The 19,342-nt window shown below is 42.7% G+C and overlaps 1 protein-coding gene across 1 annotated transcript in view; it reads right to left on the reverse strand.

Moving 5' to 3' along the window:
• Nucleotides 1-19,342, reverse strand: part of LOC139304376 (collagen alpha-1(XXI) chain) — a 56,312-nt gene that overhangs the window by 25,884 nt on the left and 11,086 nt on the right. Inside the window, exons 7-19 of the mRNA XM_070928304.1 lie at nucleotides 19,095-19,260; nucleotides 18,750-18,972; nucleotides 17,128-17,301; nucleotides 15,629-15,706; nucleotides 15,511-15,522; nucleotides 15,182-15,271; nucleotides 11,999-12,052; nucleotides 11,843-11,896; nucleotides 11,230-11,283; nucleotides 11,092-11,145; nucleotides 10,941-10,994; nucleotides 10,629-10,682; nucleotides 354-398 (exon numbers count right to left, since the gene is read on the reverse strand). Of these exons, the coding sequence (XP_070784405.1) occupies nucleotides 354-398; nucleotides 10,629-10,682; nucleotides 10,941-10,994; nucleotides 11,092-11,145; nucleotides 11,230-11,283; nucleotides 11,843-11,896; nucleotides 11,999-12,052; nucleotides 15,182-15,271; nucleotides 15,511-15,522; nucleotides 15,629-15,706; nucleotides 17,128-17,301; nucleotides 18,750-18,972; nucleotides 19,095-19,260 (1,112 nt within the window). The remainder of the gene's footprint in view (nucleotides 1-353; nucleotides 399-10,628; nucleotides 10,683-10,940; nucleotides 10,995-11,091; nucleotides 11,146-11,229; nucleotides 11,284-11,842; nucleotides 11,897-11,998; nucleotides 12,053-15,181; nucleotides 15,272-15,510; nucleotides 15,523-15,628; nucleotides 15,707-17,127; nucleotides 17,302-18,749; nucleotides 18,973-19,094; nucleotides 19,261-19,342) is intronic.

Here is a 19,342-nt window from a genome sequence, read left to right on the forward strand (position 1 = left end):
GTGTGTGTGTGTGGGCAGTGAGTTTAATTAGCACACAGCAGTGTGTAAAAGCGGCAGTGAATCCGAGCTCTCATGTTTATGTCCTGATGACTCCTTCCTTCAGACCTTTATGGGACCATTTAAATACTAGTTGCCAGTTATATCCACAGAATGCTGAGTTAAGAGGAGCTCTGCTTTGTCTCTGCATTCATCGGCAGCTGTAACACCGAGCGCTTTGTGAACTCAGCTTGAGTAACTTGCATTAATACACTGATCTTCTAGCTTCAAACAGACAACAGACATGTAAAAATCACCTCATGTAGCCTTCTGTGATACATACATACGGCAGCTACATACAATCGGTATCTACTCACCGGGGCACCTTGAGCTCCAGCGCCACCGTTCGGCCCAGTTTCTCCCTGAGGGCACAACAGGACATGTCATTATCATTCACAGGACATGATCGTTATCACTCACTCGCATATTCCTGTGAAAGGCAACACAGCTGAATAGAAGATACGCCCAGCAATAGAATAGAATACACATGTAAAACATGGCACAGCTACATATACTTCTGTAGGCTCATCCACCTGCTCAGACTTATTCGACCGCTTATTCAACATTTTTGGAGGTTGTTGGAGGGGTGAACTGAGGGGCTGCAGAAAGGGCCAGGAGAAGATGCATAAGGACTTTTTATGAACTGTGAATCATGCAAAGCTGCTCTCGTGGAGTCCCAGAATAAAAATATAGAGCTGAAATTAGCACAACATGGGACCTTCAAGGGAGTCATTTGGATTTGGCGTGTTGTGAGTGTATCTGTGGGCAGTGATGCTGACGCACCAGCGTGGCCAGTCCCGTGGTCAGAGATTTCGCAGTGAGCCGGCAGCTTGTGAAAGCAAGAAGGAACAGCGACAAACAAACACATTTTGAGCCACAACACAACATGCAAATAAAGTTTTAACCAGCCGCAAGACGCCACAAATCCACTGCTTGGTTTTTGCCCTCAGACCTCTCCACAGCGTTTAACCGTGTTTGTCGGATGCATTACGACGCAAGTGGTACGTGAACAGCGCTGCTGTGACACGCTGACACTGGCAATGAACATGTGAAACAAGCTGTAAAATACATTGTGGTACTGCAAGCCATTCATTTGTAAAGTTACATGATATTCATTCCCTGCCGAGCTCTGATACACGTCTGCTTGTTACACAGACGTATGGAAAAAAGAATCTGTTGTTTTCCGCATAAAAGATATATCAAAACTTTATGTTGTACTGTCACCCACATCAACTTTACTTGAAAGTATACCTGAGCTTCTTTGTGCCGCGCTCCTCACTTTACATGTTTTGCGGCCATGTTGCATCTTGGGATCATGTTAGAGGTTAAGTTCTCTCACTTTAATATGTCGTCTCTTGGATTCAGCGTACATCAAACATCGAAAACTAAAATCCTGGGGTGTCCGGTGGCCGCGTGGTTAAAGGCCACGATATTTTTCCTTATGTCAGGAAAACGGACGATTTGGACGGACGGCGTTTGTTTGTCTGCAATACTTGTCAGCTACCCTACTTTGTCTGCGGCTCTCTTTATGAATGGGTTGCAAATATAACTTTTACTTTTAAAAAAGAAGTCATTTCTTAAAGCAGCTGCTCACTGTAGTTTTCATCAAACAAACAGGAGGAAATAGTGCATTTGTTGGGGACTATTTTCAGCGGTGGATGAATCCACATTTGGTGCCCTCGTGCGTCTTTGGGGCAGCAGGACTGTGTGTGTGTGATAGAGTCAAAATAAACTACCGCGTGTGTGTGTGTGTGTGTTCATCGTAATGGAGAAACACTGATGTGTTTTTAACACCAATGGAGCTCTATGGCACGGAGGAAGAACATAAACCAGGCTTTGACACACACACACACACACACACACACACACACACACACACACAATGCTTGTAAGTGGATACATTCACTGTTGGTTTGAGTCATGAGTGCATAAGATTGGTTGACAAGAAGGAAATAATTTCAGTTTATACCTACAATGTTCACTGTGCCCCCCAAACTCAACATGAGTATGTGATTTTTCTTGAAAAACATAAAAGACCGAAGGTCATGTGCTAGCTCTCTTTTCTTTGCCTGTCGTATACATGTGATGAATAATTAGAACAGCTGTCAGTATGCCTCCAGTCATTTTCCCTGGTGAAACATGGCAGCTGTTGTGTATAATAACCACAGCATCAGTTCCCTTTATGTATGGAGCACTCCTCGGAACAAAATAACTCATAGCTTTAACCTTGCAAGCCTGAGCTCCTCAGACAAGAGAATTACGATTAAAGATATAATTCAAAAAATCATGGATAAAATCTTCAAATCAATTCTAAAAAAGGCAAACAATGACGGGCAGCAAGGATTAGTGTGCTGTGATTGCACCTCTTAGGGGTTTGCTCTGGCCTCGCAGCAGGAGAAATCCCTCCCAGCGAGCCCAGAATAAAGGGGACCGCAGCAATCAAGCCTAGAGCAAATTCAAGCATGAACGACCTTTTCAAGGTCTTCAGCTTATAAAAAGGACTTCATCTCAGTGGCGGGAAACGCGACATCGGTGGGGGCCACCAACGACACAGCAAGACGGTATTTTCGGGAGGTAGACGTAGCCTGCTACTCTGGGGTGATCGGTGTTTGCCCTCCAGTGTTTCGCCTCCAGCTAACATCATGACGTAATCTGCACTAAAAGGGTCTATACAACTGACTAAAGTCTTCATCAAATAAAGCTTTCGATTCATGCAGCCTCTCACAGCCTCATAGAGTCTTTAAGAGCTTTCTGTGAAGTCTCAAGTCTCAATGTGGATAAAAGCAAGTATGGAACATAACATAAGGCCTGTGTGTATGGTCCTAAAATGACTTTTAGTCGGTTAATCTAAAACAAAAACCTGAGAAGTAACACAAGAGGGCTGGCTCTTGACATGGGGTTCACCTTGAACCTGAGCTTCCTGGATTCATCTATGATTGGTGACTGACCACACAGACACAGAGGTTACCAGGTCCCACCGGCACGTATTTTAAGGGCAGAGCTCTGCGTGGTGGCAGCGAGGAAACAACCGAATTAGCTCCCCACTGCGTCTGTTTTCCTTTGAAGTGTCTCGCCGCACTACGCACATGAGCCCATATAAGCGGCAGACCTCATAATTACACAGCCAAGACGCCCACCATGGCCCAATAAACGGCGAGATGACATAAATCTCTGGATGTCTAGAACAAGAGAAAATAGACAAGTGCACAGAGACCAGTCTAACATTGACTAATGTGCTCCTCCGCCCTGCCACATACTGTTAAAGACCGAAGAGACAAGCATGTCAGTCAACTCTGGTCAGGGGGGGCGGGGGGCAATACGCTGTTCAAACTAAACAGCATATTGCTCAGTCAGGGTTGGGAGGGAGCTGCTGCCCCGAGTGAAGGAGCTCAAGTACCGCATGTCAGGGGAACATCCGGATCGATGCAGTGTTGGCAGAGCATAGGGGGAGAGATAACAGAGACAGTCAGGAAACATGGAGAGAGAGCTGGTAACAAGGGTCCCCCAGCCGGAGTGAGAACTGAGACAGATGCGCTTATCTAGAGAGACTCATAGCAACAGCTGCTTCATTCATGCTGCAGCACCAGTGGCGCATCCGTTACTGTAGCTGTTTGGCTCCCTGTTTAATTGCACGTACTATGGTTTTCTGTTGTGAATCAGTCCTCTGTTGCTCCTCCTGAGCTTTCTAACAAGGGTTTTGTTTTTTTTCACATCTGAATCAGGGGGCTAAGGAAAGAGGGTGTCGTGTCGTGTGCTGCACAGATTGTATGTCGGTGCACTCTGCCATCATAAACAGTTTAGAGTATCCTGTGTGTGTGTGTGCGTGTGTGTGTTTGGGGTGGGGGGGGGGGGCGTCGGGGTCGAGGTATAAAACAGCACCTAATCTACCTACATAATCACCATGATTAATCACCTCATTAAATAACTTATTGTGTGATGGTGCAGCTATTACATGTCTTCAGTACCATTTATTGCTTTATTGGAGATATTTAGTAGCGACGTGAGAAGTGGGTTCTTAAAGTAAAAGGCCTGCTTATTTTCTGCACAGACAATCTCGGTTGATTGGCAGTTAAAGTCCAACTGAAGTCACATTTTGTTCTTTTCTGTCCCAGCTGGCTGGAGGGGGCGTGTGGCTGCCTGCCTTTGATTGACAGCAGCACCGTAGGGGGATGAGAGAGGGGAACGGTAGCCTACGCGTCGTGGTAGGCAGCAGCTGTGTTGCTGGTGGTAGGGGGGAGAGTATGCTAGCTGAGAGGGAGCACGCCGGCGTGAAGCTAATGCGGCTCTTGGTGCTGTGCAGCGTGCTCCAACCACTCTAATCACTAAAATAAAACGTCAAAATGGGAAACTAACAGTAGCGACTTCTCCCACTTTGCATCCGTTCAATCCTGTTCGGTTTTGTTTATGTGGCGCCAAATCATAACAGTTAGTTATCCATATAGGGCAGGCCTAGATCGTGCTCTCTTTATAATGTTATTTACAAGACCCAACAGTTTCCACCATGAGCAAGCACTTGGCGACTCCCTACTCATAAGAATATTCCTCACAAACACACATGTAAAAGACGCACGTAATGCAACAGAAGCATCCAGACTCCGATGTCCTGTAATGCAACAAGCTCACCGCCTGATTTACAGCCCCTGAGTACAGCATCTTTCAAATGATTCCGATTCCACAGACATTGGTTTTCCAGGCTAGCTCTGTTGCAGAGGCGATCACATTTTAATGACTAAGTGCGCAGCAAACACGGCGTGCGCCTATTTCGACAGTTTGGAGACAGTACCCGCACACTGCTGCCTGTTATAAATGGCTTTGGACATTCCAGCTCTAGACGAATGCTACAAATATACTACAAAATACCGTACAAATACAACATTAAAAAAAACAAAAACCTCACAGCTTTCCCATCTAAAGCGAGCGTTGAGTTTATTACCACAGCATGAGGTTCTTCTTCACGATCGCGGGGACTTAGCACATCTGTACTTGTGGCGAGCAGCTGAGGATTTGGAGATCTTTGAGAAGCTGTGACTCCCATGCACAGTTAGGAGCCATCTGAACTCGCAAACTAAATTACAAGCACAGGCTGACCAAAATAAACCCCGTGGCTTCCTCTGACTCGTGTAGGCCTCTATTGTCATATGGTTGCTTATCTAAGCAACATCATTTAAAGCAGTGGTTCCCAACCTTTCTCTCAAGGGACCCATATTTTACTGAAGACCCCCACCCGAAAGAGGGCCTACTTCTTCTGAAACATCTTTCTGTATATTTCATTATATTCACTGCATAAAAAGACAATAACAGCCCAGAACAATTAACAGTGCAATGAACCTAAATAGAGACCTTAATACCTGCAGGAAGTTTGTGTAAAACTAGCAATGTGTTGTATGTATTATGATTTCCTTTCCATTTCACTGTCATACATAAGTTTTAATAGTCCAAGCAGCCTGGCTTTATAATAAATACATAAAAGATATAAACTTCCAAAATAACCCTTAAATTTAGTTGTCCTTCTTTAAAATTAATTAAATGCGTTTATATTATAGTTTGTATATGCATAAGAATTCTTACACCCTTTCAAATCAGGAGGGCTTCGCGACCCCCCATGGAGCTTTGAGGATTCGGTACCCCCAGGTTGGGAACCACAGATTTTTTTTTTTGTCTTGATTTCTCAAAAGAACACATGACAGGAAATTCCCATTTTAAAACACACTAGACATCTATTATCTGCAAGAATGTCTCCTTACTGATAACAGATATACTATTTCTAATTATAGGGAAGGGGTGTGTGACATGCAGCATCTTTATCTCTCTGTGACATGAAAACCTCACACAGCTGCGTTTGAAAAAAAATCCATAATTTTGGGTGTAGAAAACTCCCCCTGGTGATAAGAGACCTGTGGCCACCGCCAAGTGGATCATTTTCAGCTTGCTTCACTTGAGTGTGAAACATCAAATCCGGAGGGAAAAAAAACTGTTTGAAAGTTGATGTATAGTACGGAGCTGGAAGAGAGCAGTTTCATGTGTATGTGTGTGGGAGAGTGTAATTAAAGACCACACCGACAGCCTTAAGCCTTGCAGAGTATATCCAAGTTTAGGCCTCATTAACATTCGATGGAGCTGTCATGGACGGTTGGACAGAAATCCTCTACAGCTGACGGAGGACGTCTCCTCAGGCGGCGACCACACTGGCTGCTAATTTGGTTCTGCACAGATTGCATCTGGATTTTCTTTTCTCCTGCTTTACTATCACTGGGTGTTCCCTCCCTGCCAGTTGTATAATGCTTGGGCTCACACAGCAGCAGCACTCACAGGCTGCAGTCCGATGAGACGACGCTGTCGCAGGACTAATCTGTGATTATTTAAAAAGAACGCTGACAGCAAGTCCAAAGCTTCCTAGTGAACGCCATCTCCCTGAAAATGTTTGACGAGACACAAAAAACGTTTCTCAGAATCCATAGAATTTTCCAGTAATACTGTCTGTCAACGGGACCTCCCTGCATTGCTGTTCCAAAGAATGAGCCTTAAAGAAATCCACCATGTGGTAACTGTAGAATGAAAACTCCTTCTCAGGTCATTAAAGCCCCATTTCCCAGAAACAATACGGACTACATGAGTTCTTTTCAGCCAACAAAACAAATAAATAAACACCGTAACTTTACTCCTTGAAACAGCATTTAGACCTGAATGTTGTGAAGTAACACAGGAGACGTGAGGCTTTGGACCGCTCTGTGCCAATCATGTTATCAAAAGAGTCAACCATTACAGGGCACGGGGAGGTTAAATGAAGCCTACGTAGGTAAAAGCTGCATATATGAGCACCGTTGCTGTGAGGTGACCTATGCGTGAAACGTCACATGACAACAAATGACATACTTCATGGTGGTGGTGATGACGGTGGTTCAAGTGACTGGACATTTGAGTTCAAATCACTTGTCATGCATTTTTAAAAAGTTTTACAGAAATTGAACAGTTAATTGATCAATAAAATATGACAGATTCAATAAATGAAGGCTTTGGATGTGCAGTCATTATCTATTCATTTTGACAAAAAGCCAGTGGGATTTTTCCACGGGATTTTGAATTATTGCAGAAAGTAAGCTCTGTGGCAAAACAAAGGTTTATGATACTCACACGTTTTGTTCAGCAAGATAATATTCACTGACGAACACCACTTTTATAATTTTTGAAGCATAAATGGAATCGCCAAAAGTAAAAAGCTAACGTTAGGCTATAAACGAACTACACCACGGTCGCATTACTTCGACGTCACCACCGCTGTGCTTCACTTTGAAGAGAATATAGATATATAGACAGACAGATATAGAGTAGAAACACAACGAGGCTGTAAAGGCGGACTAGTGAGTAGATGACTTTCCGTGTTTGGCGTGAAGACGTTTAATGTCCGCGACAACCGCTGTTATACTGCTGTTTCAGGCAACTGACCAAAAACCCATTTGTTGACTTCGAGACGAAGGAACAGGAAGTGTAAAAAATGCTGACTCATTTCCGGGTTTTAGGACTCATTCCTGCTGCACTCTATTGGATTTATACTGAGAAGTTCATAAGAAAAGGCTGATTTGAGGGGAGAAAACTCGAGGTATGATTGGTTTGCGACACAAAACAACCTCACATTCACCAAGGAAGTCACTCAGGACTATCGCGGGCTTGAATCATTCTATGGACAATTAACAGAAGACAGAACACGCCTGACCGCACCCTGCTGCTTTTTTTTTTTTAAAGTATTAGCAGGAATTTTTGGAAAGATGTACAAGAAAGACACATTATCATATATTGTTTCAGCCAAACTACCAGAATGTCCAAAACTGTGTATTCTTAGTCTGTTCTCTGAGATTCCAAGGTTTAATAACATCAAGCTAAACATACAATATCTGCCTTTTGGAAGAAAAAAAATGCAGAAAAACCCCTCTATGGATCAGTGGTTGAAAACCTCTCTCAAAGTCTTGCCTTTCAGAAATTTCCAAATGTTATAAAATATGGGGGGGGGGTTCCTACATTTTTTTTTTTTTTTGGAAAACAACTATGTGTGACCCTGACGAGTTAGTATGGAAGATGTGACCGGATAATGTGAAGCTTCTTTGTGAGATATGCCAGCTTTGAAACTCACTGATAAGACTCAATAACCTTTTGATGCCACTCTTATATCCATTTAATTGATTTTCATTGATGTATGTATTTTTTGCCATTAAAGATTTTTTTTTAGCTCAGGCTATTTATTTACTTGGTTTACTAAATAATGTCTGATATTATTGCTGTTGTTATGTACTTTATTTTTTGGTAACTGTGTGAAGATTATTGACAGGGGGAGAGGGATATGGGGTGGGACGAGGGTGACTCTGAAGTTAGGTTACATCTGAACAACCTGAAAAAACACTCGCATTTGATTCATGACAAACATGTTGGATCTCATGCCATATGATTGGCCTTGTGTCATAACAGGAGAAGCATGCGAGAGAGCTCATTGGGTGAATAAATAAATGTCTCATCCGACATGGTATGAAGTGTCCACTGTGAATCTACACTAAATGTATGTCATATAACAACACTCATCTCATCTGACAGGTTGAAGCCTTCAGTCCGAGGACAATGTGGGCAAAAGTCATGCATGTAAACGCTGCCCTTTTAACCCCAAGCAATTCGCCCTTCTTACAGCACGCGTTGCTGTGCGCAACTGGAGCCCGGCCGTTTCCTGTTAGTCATTAGGGCGCTCAGTGTTCCCTGACGTTCCAGGAAGAAATTCTGTCTGCTTGTTGGTCTTGTGGCATCTGTGATGCAACTCCCATCAACGCCGGATTGTTCCAGGAATTCGTGATAAGTCATCCATCTGGCGGTCTAGCCAGTCTTATATGTATACTTTTTGTCTGTACATTGAACCTTAACATAACGCATTCACAAAGGAAGGTGCTGCCGGCAGCAATGGTCTGGAAACAGCCTAGATACTGATCAACACTAGACCGTCAGGTGGTAGTAGATGAGGAGACGGAGTGAAGATGGCGCCTTTTTGAATCAAATTAAGCCTCACCAGCATTTTTATACAAACAGTGGGTCAAAAGGTCATGTGTAATGTGGCATTTTGACCCACTGACTGCCCCCCCACCCCCACCCTAAATGTGAAGTAATTCTTGGATTGGTTGGACCTGTAAACCTCAGCAGGGAACACACCGGTTAGTATTTGGTGTCAGTGAGCTGCTTACCATCTTTTCACAACACACTGACCACACACCCCCACCACTGCCACACATGGACACTAACTGTGGGCTGTTTCAGCTCCCTGTGTGTACCACCAGCCTCCAGCTGGTGCAGAGTGCTTCCAGATTCTTGGGAAAAGGCAGTTTATTGTGATAACAGGAAGAGTCCCAAACGACTGAGCAAGGGTGGCCGCGAGTCGAAACGGTACAACGCGCCAGGGAGTTCAGAGAAGACTCAAAATAGCAGTGCACACTTGTAGCTGCTGGGCGTGCTTGCAGGCTTGCAGATGTGTGCATGTGCTCTCTCATTTAGCCACTTACTCCTTTCAAGTTACCACAAGGGAACATCCCACATCTGTATGTGCGGCTGCGCTCCCGGTGTGGTGTTAATTTCACTAACTGGCAGGAGCGTTGTCAGATTTACTGTACGACTTTACATCTAAGTCTGTTTAGAACAATAACAATCTCTCTGTTCTTTGAAACCAAACATGGGAAAGGCTGGGAGACTGTGTGTTTCACTTTCACACAGGAAGCTACTCAGTTTCCCTTTTGTGTTACCAGTGTGAAAACAAAGTTGGCTATTGCGATGACTCAACACGCCATAGTTTGTACTTGGCACAATCATGGCTTTGTAATCCCCCAGTGTGGCTACAGAAAAAAAAAAGGCTACATTAAACAGTAAAGTGCAACTGTAGAACTCATTTTGATCCGTTTGTGGCATTTAATTGGCGCACAAATTTAGATTCTAGCAGGCATGTCACATGACAAACAGCTTAAGTTTTGAAGACCCACACCAGGGTTTCTGCACGTTGTAGTCCATTTACTGCTGACTAGTTTTCTTTTTTTCATACAGATTAATTAATTTCTAGTAGCTAAACGGTTCTTTAATTGAATAGTGATAAGTAAGAATTGTGTATGCTTTGAGTTTTATCGAAATCATGTTATTTTAGTAAAGTAATCTCAGGCATGCTTCACCTAGAATTTCATATTGTGGTAAAATGAATAGAAATCAATGGTTGCCTTGGAGGACGGAAAACAACAAGTACACGATTCAGCCACAAGTATGTGGACACATTACCACACACATGCCACACCCCTGTACGGTTGTTTCATGAGCTTTTCCACCAGACACACCTTTAGACAATGCGCCTCCAACTATTTTACAGCCAGGCCTTATCACCAAACATCAACGTTGGACCTCAAGAATGCTCTTGTGTGTCTGACTGGAAGGTTCCAACATGTGGTGGAAGGTTTTCCGAGTAGAACGGAGGCTGTTACAGCAGCATACAGTATTAATTCTTATTGTTCTACAAGCAAGGAGTGTATTGTCCACATATTTTGGGCCATGTAGTGTGTCTCCCGCCGGATCTCCCAGTAGTTACTGACCTTTGGTCCTGGTGGCCCAACCAGTCCGCCGGTGCCCGGTAGTCCTGGCTCCCCCTGGTTGGACAATAAACACACTCTGAGAGGCAAGGTGGAGCAGCAGCAGCAGCAGCCAAATTCAACACTATTACAGTAATTGTCTGTCCCACTTCAAACACTGCACTGCTATGACTGCAGAGACTGCTGTGACAGGAGGAAATCCCACACATGCACAGAGGAAGCCAAACCTCCAGAAGTTATTAGAAGTAAGCGACTGTTCTCTTTACGTCTATTTATAGTAGAATTATTTTTTCACGTGACAGAACTGGATCTTACCATTGGTCCAGCTTCTCCTGGAGGTCCCGGCTCGCCTCTCGCACCAGGAAGACCCTGTATACAAAAAAAGATACTAATACATTGTAGTGACATACATATATATATATCAAGACCATAACAGAAAAGAATATCTGTAGGTTATTGGTCTCACCTTGGGTCCTGTGGGTCCTGGTTCTCCTGTTAAGCCTGGTTCCCCTCTGTCTCCCTGAGCAGTGTCAGCAGAATCAGGTACTATCAGTACTGGCAGTACTGCCACAACATTGATCCAACTGCTTCTTTGAAGACTTACCTTGCTACCTTTTAGACCAGGCTCCCCTGTTGGCCCTGCTGGGCCACTTTCACCCTGGCAAGCCAAGGGAAGACAGTAGGTAAGAGCATTCAATCAAAGTCAGACTCATTTCACTAAAAAGAACAGTACATGGCTTATAATACATGTCTGTGGAATTTTAAATCTCAGAAATGCTGGCCAAGCTGGCCAAAATCTTTAGATCATTTTAATTTGTTGACCAAAGTCCAAGAGGGAGACCTTTAACTATAGACCCTATAACTTGGGACCCAGGTCAGCAAAAGCTCAGTGACCTCATACAGGTCTCCAACTTGGAACAGAGTACAACCTAGAGAAAACCATTTAAGTACTATACTAAAAATTCCAAAGGTTGGTTGCAAGATGTTGAGCAAGATCAATTGTTTTTTTTCCCCAGAAGAGGTTGAATAGAAGCAACCTTAGAGTAGTAGTTTAGGACACAGAAGCAACAACAGGTATTATCATCTGGCATTTTTCTGAATGCTTGTTTATATTATACAGCAAGACTGGAGTTGACACGAGTTTAATTAAATTGATTTTGCCATTTATTCCCATCTTTGGTGCAGCAGCAGTGTAGTAAAATCACAGATTTTTTTACCTTCAACCCTGGTAATCCAGGAGGGCCGGATTCCCCAGGTTGCCCATCTTTACCCTGGGGACAGAGACACATTTTAACATGTATCCTAAAGACTGGTGACAACATTATGAAGTGGTGAAACCAAAGAAAGTGATGTAGAAACTGATTAGCACTTACATGCTTACCATCAGGTCCTGGTGGTCCTTCCCTCCCTTTCTCCCCTCGGAAACCCTGCAGGATTAAAACATCCCATCACGACACACACATGTACAACATATTCCTGTGATGTAGTGTATTGTACTTCTGGACACAGGCTTTAATAAATATGTATATTTTTTAGTCATGCTAGCAGTGTGGCTGTATGGATGGCAATGATAGTCTGTCTATCTGTCCACCATTTTGGTTCAGACTGAAATATCTCAGCACCTGTTGGATGAATTGCCAGTCATGGTTTCCAGATGATATATCAGAATGGTTTAGTGATCCGCTGACTTTAGCACCACCATGAGGTTATCTTGACAACTATTAGATGGGTTGCCATAACATTTGGTAACAACATTCATGTCCGATTCGCAGTGAATTTTAATAACTTGGTGACTTTTCCTCTAGCGCCATCTAATTTGCCAAATACGTTGGTTTATGACCAAATATCTGAAAAGCTAAAGTGCATAAAGCACTTATGTCAGCCTCAGGTAAACTTTCTGGTTACTGCTACTTAACAAATGTTAGCATGCGAATGAGCTAAACTAAGAGGGTGAACATGGTAAACATCATATGTGCTAAACATCAGAAGTGTGAGCATGTTGCCATGCTAATGTTAGCATGTAGCTCTATCTACTATCACTCAATATAGCATATGGAAAAATAAAAGTTCAGATGGAGTCTTCATTCTAGATGCTGATATGTTAGGAGTACCATCATCAAGGCAGTAGGTTGAAAGTCAGTTGAATACCTCTCTAAAGTTTGCTAACGTTAGCTAACGTTAGCCAGTGTGTTGGATTTAGCACTGTTGCATTTTATTTCTTATAGGTTCAACTTTTTAATTGTAATAGGAAGTATGTATATCGTCTTTCAAGAGCAACATATTCCCGCTTGAACCTTTTCCACTCCAAGCTATTTTTAACAAAACCTGTAAGATGACATACCCAAAATCAAACGGTTGTAGCCTCTGATCAACACTGACTATGTAATGGAATAACCTTTCCAGGTGTTTTGTGAAAATCTCAGACATAGTTAACCCTTTGAACTCTGCAATAGAAATGGTCCGCCAGGTTTTTTTTTGTTTTTTTTTGCTTATTGTGATGTCATTTCCTAGATTATCTTAAACTGCTTCATGTCCCTAAAAACAACATAAGCTAAAAGGTAAGTGCAAGTCAATAAACCAGAATGACATGACAAATGGCGCCACGGTGTGGTGTCACCCCGGTTTGGACCGCACGTAACGTATTGACGTCATCAACTTGCGGCACGGGTGTACAACGTGATGGCGTGAAAGGAGCCTTAGCTTTTAGCTGCACATGCGCTAGCTATTATGTTTTTTTTTTACTTTAGATCAATCTAAACAGGATTACGCAAACAACGACCTCCTGTGGCCACTTCTGGGCTGCCCACGGGAGGTCTGTTTACTGTGTTACTGAAGCATAGCAACAGAGGTTTGAAATTTAATTGAAATATCTTTTAGTCTGGATAACTGTGTGTGGTGTCCTGCAGAAAAAGGCCAAACAAAAAAATACCAGAGTTTTAGAAGTCTACCCCCTTTTTTTCAAAAAGTACTGCATGGTTAGGCAGCTCTCCAAAAAGGACACTTGAAGATTCCAAAACCTCCCTGGTAAACAAATACTACTGCAACTCATAAGAAGTGAGTCATGACAACTAGAAGTCATTAGAGGTTATTAGTAGAGGACAGAAGTTGAGGTCTGGAATTGTATATTTTCTTTTCTAGTTCCTGATTTTGCCTGTTGTGGTCTCTCCTCCGTATCCATATAGCATAAACCACTGTGGATCAGTGCGTCAATAACTACCAGCGTGTCTCATAACCTCCGATATAATGATATAGTGTTGAATCCAATCAGAACAGATGTATTACTGCAACAACAAAAAAAAAGCAAAGAAGAAGAAAATGTGTGTGCGTAAGCAAGCAGTGCATTCTATATTTATTTATTTGTAGATCCAAGATTGTTTCTGAACTCCTAAAATAATAAAAACGTGCAAAAGCCAAGGTATGGCAATGTGACATGACGTCAAGGACCCATGCTATTATTTTGAAGAGATTATTTTTTGGGGCTTTTTGCCTTTAATCAACAGTGACAGACGAGACAGACCGGAAAGGTGGGAGAAAGAGAGGGGATGACATGCAGCAAAGGGCCCGGGCCAGAATCAGTAAGGACTCAGCCTTTTGTATATGAGACTCCCACTCTACCAGGTGAGCCACCGGGGGCCCCACCTGTGCTATTTTAACTGTTTTGACAGACAATATAGCTCTCTCTCTCTCACACATTCACAATATATATATTATTGTACAATAATATGCAATATCTATTTTGGCGTATATTTTAGCACCATGGACAGAGAGCGCTATCATTAGTCATTTGTTCAAACCTCACAGCAAATAAAGAAATGCATTAAATTATATGCAAAACACAGCAAAAGAAAAGGCAAATTTGGCACGAAATAGACACATTTATTTTCAAAGTACCAAGATCCAAACACGCAGGCTGATTTCAGTCTTCAACAACATGTTTGAATTCATTCGTTACCGGGAAAAAAAAACACCTACAATCACGGACATCACCTGTACTGTATCTGCAGGGCACTTATCTAAAGCAGCTGAGCAAAAAGCTTCCATCACACACTGTCGAAAATCATGGAGGGACAAACAAGTTCACTCACTGACGGGCATACGGACATCAGAGGTCGATTTTCTTCTCATAGACAAATAGGCCTGAATGAGTGCATATTGTGCATGCAGTAATCATATTTGTAATCATACATGCATACAATGGTCGTGCAGTGCAATACTTTCAGTTTCAACAAGTGCTACCTAAAGTCCAAGTTCAAGCCTCTCAAAAAGGCACCGCGGCCACACAGTTCACAGGTCCGACAACACACAATGAAACAGGCAGTCGGTGCTAGGCCTCAGACAATCAGACACATTAAATCACGTCTTCACTTTGCCCGCTTCTGATGTAACGTCAATACAATGTTTATTTTATTAAAAAAGAAAAAAACTGATTCTATGCAATCCTGGTGTCCAAAAAAGACACGTCATACATCAAATGTGCTTATGAGTCTTATAGGACAAAGCAATGTGAGTGTGTGAGTGTGTGTGTGTGTGTGTGTGTGTGTGTGTGTGTGTGTTACCATGCGTCCTGGCAGGCCACGCTGCCCTGGCGGTCCGACAACACAGTTGCAGTCTTCTTCCTCCACTGTGGCTGTTCGATTCAGAGGACACTGAGGACAACACAAACAGAGTGACATCTGCAGTTCAAAACACACTCAAAGCCTCCTCACGAGGTAGAGAGGACTTTTTATAGAGGGTTAGGCATTTAAATACGTTATTCTTACATTAAGGTCTTGTTACAGTTTGAATAAAAAGACATCACTACCTTTGCATTACCTCAGAGGCTAAATACTTGTAAACAAAGTCAGATTAAAAGTGTGGAAGAAGCAGGATGGAAGCTGCCACTCACCCTTCCATCATCCTGCGCCGCATAAGAGAGAGAGGACACACAGAGACACAGTCATGGTTATTATCATCGTAGCCCCAACGAGGAGAAAATGTGCCGACAGTAGATACAGAGATCTTACCACAGAGTAGATCTCACAAGCTGTTTCTCTCTCGCTCTGGTGAGGATCACAGTACAGACGCAGCTTCTGAATCTCCACCTGAATAAAAAGAAAAGGAAAAAACAAAATGTTGCTTAGAGGGGGGAAAAAAGGTAATAGATAAACGATTAAACGTGCGCCCAAGACCCAACTGATGGCAGGTTAAAGGAAAAGTAACAGTAACTAAAACTAAAGCTAGTATTGTTTATTGATTGTGTGTAGTTTTACACATTCTTTCAGTTTCCGGCTCCATCGTGCCATTTCCTTACAACTTATTTTATGTTAACAATGTAGTCTGCAAGTGAAATAAAAAAGAAATGCAAAGATATCACTGTTTGTCCTGCATAATGGACATCAGGATGAGGATCTGGTTTTGTGAGGTTTTGGACGAATGCTGTAATATTTCATTATCTTTACATATTAAAGCTACAGTAGGCAATATTATTGAATTATAATTCCGGTTGAAGTAACAAATTTTGACCATTGCATGTCACTAACAATATTTAGGGCTCCTTTAAAAAAATATCTGTCTGTGAGCACCCGCCCCCTTCTTTTGTTTTTTTTTTAAATTGGACCCGGTCTGAATCAAACAACCAATCAGGGTAAGCAGGGGGGTTCCGTGTTTTCATTCCTCTCTTCCAACCGTTGGAACTGACTCACACTCCAATCCAGAAGGTGGAACCTTCCGTAGAACGCCCTTGTATGTTTGTACAGAGTCCATGTGATAGGCCAGTTACGTGCTAGCTAGCCCTGATTGGTTGACAAAAACACTTTTATTTTTTAAAGGAGCCCATCAATTAAATATTGTTAGTGAAATGCAATGGTCAAAATTTGTTATTTCAACCAAAATTATAATTCAATAATATTGCCCACTGTAGCTTTAATTGTTTATTATTTTGACAGTACTGCACTCTTTTCTCTTTTATTTTTCAAAATGACTTTTGTGTATGAAAGGTGTTGTATAAATATCATTATTATCATTAGTAGTAGTATTTATGTGAGAAAGAAAAGAATAGAATGTCCCTATTTGTCACCGTCAGGAAAATCGACCAGATTTCATGGACAGTTTGATACGGACGCAGTTTTGTGTTCCCATGAGACGTGATCACAATTTGCTTTATGCTTCTGTTTATGCCTATTTATGCTATTTAAAACACTGTGTTAGTGTTAGTGACTAGTCCTACAAATGGCATCCTTTGTGACCAGGCTAGCCACCCCACCCGCACCGGAGGTGATCTCTTTAGCCAGTATTCAGGTTGTACCTTCCTTTTTACATTATTTGATCATATGAAATTGTTTCATTCAAACATGCTGAAAGATGCTGAACTTAATGTCACACGTGTCAACAGCATTTCGGGATCTGCTCAAGTCTCATGAGCCAGACACGAGGATCAGCTGCACTTGGTGTTAAAATCCATTGCGGGAATGTCCTTGGTTTTTATTGTGCACTGGGACCTCGCAGTTGCTGCTTTGTTACTCACAGGCACAGCGACGTCGGCCCCTCGCCTCTTGGCCACCTGTGTCTCCCCATTGATGTAAATGGGCTCCGCTGGCTCCAGCATCACTTCCCGGATCAGTTGATCGTCAAGGAAACTGGTGACTTGGCGTGGCCTCACCAGGAGTTTGAGCTGATGCCACTTTCCATCATACAGAGTCTGAGAGAGGCACAAACATGAGTTTCATAAATTTGTTTTTCAAAGTCATCTAAAATTTAAGGAAATATTTACCCAGAGTGTGTTCATTCATGACACTGAAGTATGTCTTTGTTCGAGCTTCAAGTCATGAGAAAAGTTGGATGTGAAAACAATTATTAACTTGTCAAATTCTCTTTCGCTCAGCCTCCTGTTTCTATTGGCTAATGTCTTTTAAGTGCTTCGTCTAATCTGAGTTTGTCAGTAAGGCCGAACATGTTGCTTCACAAATGTTAGGACCAGCAAGGTCTCAAGACCAAGAACTCCTTCCTTTTTCCATCACAATCTTCTCCTCAACAGCTCAAACAGGGCTGCTATTGTTTCATTGGGACTGAGCCGCAGCCATCCTTCCCAAATGACAAATCGCAGGCTTCTGCCTGGTGCCACATCAAACCAAATCAAATCAAAACATGTGCAAACACAAATTGAACATAATTACAACCCTGTCCAACGCTCTACGCTAAAGGCTAGGCGTGTGCTGGGATGGAGGGTGGTGGGCGCCTTTAGGAAAAAACAACCTGGCGTTGTCCAACAGGATGTATTATTACCTTGTGCTGCCATGGAAATAGAGGCAAGCGCTCCAAGAGCTACACATCCACCAAGTAGTTTCCACCGGGGGAAATGCAGTGATTTAGAGCAGGAAGCTGTTTTCTTTGAGCCTCCTCCTGGCTTCCACCACTTTTCATCTTCACCGGTTCAGCTGTGTATTGAACTGAGCAGGGGATGGTGTTTAAATAGCCGCTGGTTTGGCCCCTCTGCAGGTCATCCCAGTCAGGTTCATTCACAGCAACTGACATGAGGGGAAACCCGAGATTGGAAGAGACGGAGTACACTCTAATAACACAATATGTTCTTTCAGGGGCAGGAAAAACGACACCCTAAAGTCATCCCAGTATGTGCAATACAGAATAAATGGCATTCACTTTCTACTTTTCCCAAATCACACAGCTCACTCATTCTGTATTCCTCCTGAATACATATATATACATCTTTATTTTGCCGTTACTTGATAGTGATAGCGAACTAAACGTCTTTGGCTTGTCGATACGAGAGATGCAACATGACTCAAGGGCATACTTGCAGTTACAATATGCACGTGTGTCATTAATGTTGGTTTGTTGTGTTGTCTTTACAGCACTGCGTTCCAATTTATTCGGGAAAACTGTCAAAAATGAAACTGAGTGATAACAATTACTTTGGTCTGAATGAGCCAACAGCCAATCACAAAAGTGGCTGTTTGCCACGATTGACAGACAAGGACTGTAATGAAAAGTAGTGTTATTAAATAAATAGTAAGTTTACTCCTTTTTACTTTTCAGTACTGGGAAATCAAAGCCTAGCCAAAAGCCGAGTAGCCAAGTGAGTCCCACATTGATCTGGTATGGACATGGAAACGCAATCCCAACACCAACCTGAAAGCCGGCTTTAAAGATGACTCTCTGCTCCTTTTCTGTTATACCGGTGGTGGTGAAGATGACAGTTTTGTCCTTCCCACTTAGCGTCACTGCGGCTTGGATGTCCTTATCCTTAGACAGCACCCTCCAAAGGTCAAAGGTCAGCTTGCTTGAAGACCCCTTAAGGCGCAGGGTGGCTACGAAGACATAGGATGGAGGGAGGCCCTCTGGGAAAATCTCCCTAGTGTAAGGATGAAGTAAAATAACTAAAATATAAACAATAGTTGATTAAATGGAAGGCACAAAATGTTAAAAGTACTAGATTTTTAAGAACTTCATGACAATCTTTAGACATTATTCTACCTGGTATTCTCAGTAATGTCCGTGGACGCAGTCAGAGCGTAGGCCGTCTCGGAACTCAAGGAGCCAGGGACCTTCTTGGCCTTCTTCTGAATGTTCATGCCCACCATCAGCTCAAAGCCTTTCTCATCGCGAGACGCCACTGGGATTCGCGTCGGGCACACAGACTCTAGGAAGAAAAGGGATCCTTTATTCAGACAGCTAAGCTAATTTCTAAATGAATCTAAATAAATCTTTCGTTTTTGAGTCAG

This window comes from Enoplosus armatus, chromosome 21 (genome assembly GCF_043641665.1).
Source record: "Enoplosus armatus isolate fEnoArm2 chromosome 21, fEnoArm2.hap1, whole genome shotgun sequence".
Taxonomy (NCBI): domain Eukaryota; kingdom Metazoa; phylum Chordata; class Actinopteri; order Centrarchiformes; family Enoplosidae; genus Enoplosus; species Enoplosus armatus.